This window comes from Cariama cristata, unplaced genomic scaffold (assembly GCF_000690535.1).
Source record: "Cariama cristata isolate BGI_N322 unplaced genomic scaffold, ASM69053v1 scaffold974, whole genome shotgun sequence".
Taxonomy (NCBI): Eukaryota; Metazoa; Chordata; class Aves; order Cariamiformes; family Cariamidae; genus Cariama; species Cariama cristata.
Window position 1 is genome coordinate 1 of NW_009612131.1, and position 4,099 is coordinate 4,099.

Genomic DNA, 4,099 nt, shown 5'->3' on the forward strand with positions numbered 1-4,099 from the left:
CCCTCTTCATCCAGTAAAGGGGGGAGAATGCTGGAAGCTGACAGAGTTACAACTACTGCAGTGAAATCTGCAAAAATCTTAAGTTCTATACATCTTGTTTGCAAGTTATTTACAATTTTAGAATAATTAGTGTACATCATATTGGCTTTTCACGCTTGGACAAATAATTCTTTACTTGATAATTTGAGCAATCTTTTAGTCTTGCAGGAAATAGAGACTGCAGTATGTCAAAACGGCATTAGGTCAGTGTTATGGACAGGAAGGTATTACAGACAATAATTGTCCTCAGATAAATTCTTCTTTTGTAGGGACAGGTCTAACACATATATGTATTTGCTTGATATTCTTTGTCACTGTAATAATTATTTGTTGCAATATATTACTGGATTATTGTAAGCGTAAGAAAGTGGGCTTATCATTTATTCTTTGTACATCTGTATAGTATGTGCTTTATATCTGCACACAGTACCTGTGCTTGCACATTTAAGCAATTGGTTTTTGGATGCTTTGTATAACAGGGCCACAAAGCACAAAAGGATTGTTAATCATCAGATGAGGTACTGGCCATGGAGTATTTATCTTGTAAGCAGCTGGGCCTTGGTGGATGCTTGTATTGTTTCAGATTTGTCTCCCCTCATCTGGAGCATTCTCTTCATTTGTTACTCATCTGCAGGTGCTGTGATAGTTTGCAACAGCTGCGACCATAGCTTCTTCAACATTCTTGACCAATGTAGAGGGAAAAATAGGGGTTTATATTCTAGCTTGAAGATCAGTCACTAAAAGTACATGGGTTTGGTTTTTTGGTAGTGGATTGTTTTTCTCGCTTCACGTTTAATCGTAATTTAGTACTGTTAAGAAATAAGGAAGTTGCAAAATGTTTCCAGAGCAGTTGAGATTTCCCTGCTGCAGCTTCGTTACTTGTGATTGTAGAGACGTTGATATGTTGGCACTGCTTTTTCCTATAGTGACATCTCAGCAAGCTCAAAGATGAAATGTAAATTCTCAGTCTCCCATGAGTATGCATGTCAGAGTCAATTTTGAGTTTCTTTCCTTGCATTCCTTGCCTCGGATTTGCTCAGAGGCAGTATCCAACAGGAAGAATTTCTAATGTCACCTTCTATTAAAATGCAATGGAGTCTATTCCAGTTATTATTTTTGCTCTGTGGTTTGGGGAAAACTGTTAGTATTTTTTGATTTTGAAAAAATCTGTTTCTCCAGCAACAGGATTCTTAATATTGTCAGAATGTATGTTTGTGTCCATCTATATGCACTGATGTGTGTTAATATACACAATTCCATATATATCTATGAAAGCTTTCCTGTGGGAATCTTTAGAGGAATAGTTATGGAGCTCTCTTGGAAATATATTCAGTGGCAATCTTGCTACTTCTCTGTATAAGATATTAAACACAACTGTCAATCTGTTGGTGCAGTTTGAGAGCACAGATATTTTGCTCTCTTGATTGCCAGCTCTCCACAGAATTGGTTAGCTCTCCTCCTTGCACTTCTCCCGCGTGTTCACAGTTGCCTAAATCTAGAGTTAGAATTTGTCACAGTATTTTGTCACTGCAGTTAGCAGGGAAGTATCTGCGTACATCACAGTGACATTGTGAGGTATCATCCCAGGTTGACTAACAGAGAACTCATTTCATGTATTCTCATGTAGTTCTTGCCATTTTGTTCTAAGGTTGTTAGTCATAACAAATTGTTAGCAGGGTTCCTCTTCACTGTCCAGTGCAGCTAGACTTGGAGAATTTTAACTGCAACCTGTAGGTATGAAGTCTGCTGTTACTTCAGTGAGCTGATGGTGAGTAACTTTATTGGAATGCTGTTGTCCTTTATGCGTGGTTATTTTACCTGTACTGCCTCATCTCTAACATAAATGTGTTTACTTTAAAGGGAAGCTATTATACTTTGTTTCTGTCAACATTTTTTTGTTTGCAGCTCAAGAAGTTCATAAGAACTCCAGAGATCCCTTCAAAGCATGTGAGAAACTGGGTCCCCAAGGTCCTGGAGCAGCGACGGCAAGGCTTGGAGTTGTACTTGCAGGTGAGTCTTTTCTCAGCACTGTAAAAGCAGCATTCATTTTCAGAGTCACAGTATCCAAAGCATTTGAAGGTGTGAAGTGGGGTGTTTTACTGATACACAATTTTAGAGGTGGGAGATGAGCTGCATACTTAGCAGTGGTGATGATTTCTGTTCACTTAGCAAGACTAGCAGCTAGAAATCCAGGCTGTTCTGGATTTTTTCGTGATTTTTGCAAAAGCTGCTGACTGACTTGAACGAACGTACTAATACCTCACTTTCCTGTACCTAAAATGGGGAAAATAAAGTTATTCTTTCCAAAGTTGTTCCGACTATACTAATCAAAACTGTTGCAGAAGAGATACAAGGAGGCTCTACTTAACTCACCCCTATTTAGACAGACTAGGGAAGAATCAGCACATCAAATTCATATCTCTCTACTGTACATGCTTGTATCTGAATTGTTCATCTAGTTGAAATAGGTGCATGTCATCTCATAGTCATCTCAGTCAGTTTGGAAACTTGCATTTGAAGTCCCAGATTCTACCTATCTGAGTTCTGATTTTGCTACAGACTGTAAAAGGAGTCTTCAGGAATGATTCAGACATATAGACATCTAAATATACCAGTGATAAATCCCAGCCTTTTTTAATAAATGGAATTTCTACTCTCACCATGATTGCTTTAAAAATTCCCTGTGGTGTAATTTCACGACCATTTCTCTAGTGACAAAGCCAGATGAAGGTGTTCCTCTAGACCTGTTCCCAGTTCACTGCACCTTCAGCTGTACTGATGCAAGTGCTGTTTTATTGAAGGGGATCATAGAAATGATCTGAGTCAAAAGGGAATTGTTTTGGGAGGAAGGCAACAGTGAGAGTATTCTTTTTTTACTCAGACATTCATAGAAAATAGATGCTAACCAGCACTACACGGGAACCTCCCAGAGTCTTAGGAAGGTTTGTAAAAGAAAACTACTTATGAAGGAGAATAGAATTATAGTGTGACACAAGACAGTATTACTTCTGACATTAAACTTTTAAAAAGAAATTTGGACATAAGGGGGAAAACACAGCTCAGATTTTGTTCTGAGATAGAGGGAGCATTGGAGGCAATGTCATTTATTTTTATTTTTTATTTTAAAACATTTAGTATTATTAAATTCAAAAATGTAATCCTTTTTTCCTTCTTGCTATGTGATATGTAGCATCTTTGGCATCTAAAAATTACATTTATTGTGTGGGTGAAAAAACATTGCTGTTGGAGAGACTTTGGTTTTGGAAAGGAATGAGCCTTTTTGGTTTTGAAGGCTGTCAGCACAGCTTGCTCCATCATCAATGTGTTTTTCTCTTACACCCATTTCCTGCGAATTTTTTTTTTTTTTTCTGATTTTCGTATAACTGTCTTTTGGAGAATATCACTACTAAGGCACATGTACCAATTTCTTTTATGAGGTTGATTTTATTAAAAAGATTCAGGGGTAAATTGGTTAGCACTTTTTAATTGCTGATAAACTTTAAAATAACATCTCCCCCTACTGGAAGAGTTAGTCAGCTCTTGTTCTTGTACAGTTGCACGTTTATTTAAATTTTCCCCTCTTCTATCACCATTGGCTATCATAGGAACATGCAGTGGTTTAGGTTGGAAGGAACTGCTGGACACTGTCTAATTAAAACATGACAAGCCTCTAAGTTATATCCATAGTGATGTGCATACTAATTTAAAACAAGAACAAAAGTCATTCATATTCTTGTCAAAGTCATTAATTTCTGTTTCTGCTAACAGAAGCCAGAACTAATCATCAGTGAAATTTTAAGTTTTAAAATAATGAGAGCCTGATTTTAGACAATTAAAAGTTCATATTAAGGCACTTTGGTTATCAGAAGGTTTTTAATAGTGCCAAGTATTTTCCAAGACACAGTGTAGGAACATGCTACAATTTCAGAATACATGATCAGTTTTTAATTTAACACCATGTATATAAAATATTGCAAACATATTTTCAGGTGGTATTAATGAGAGTTAATCATTAGTAGTAGTAGCCAGTAGTTTGGCTACTACCGCCACTAGTAAGTGG

At 36.9% G+C, this 4,099-nt stretch overlaps 1 protein-coding gene across 1 annotated transcript in view; it reads left to right on the top strand.

Annotated features, from left to right (window-relative positions):
* Positions 1–1,944: 1,944 nt before the first annotated feature.
* Positions 1,945–4,099, top strand: part of SNX24 (sorting nexin 24) — a gene marked incomplete at its 5' end in the record, with an annotated part of 36,767 nt that continues 34,612 nt past the window's right edge. The window contains one exon of the mRNA XM_009698476.1: positions 1,945–2,049. Within this exon, the coding sequence (XP_009696778.1) occupies positions 1,945–2,049 (105 nt within the window). The remainder of the gene's footprint in view (positions 2,050–4,099) is intronic.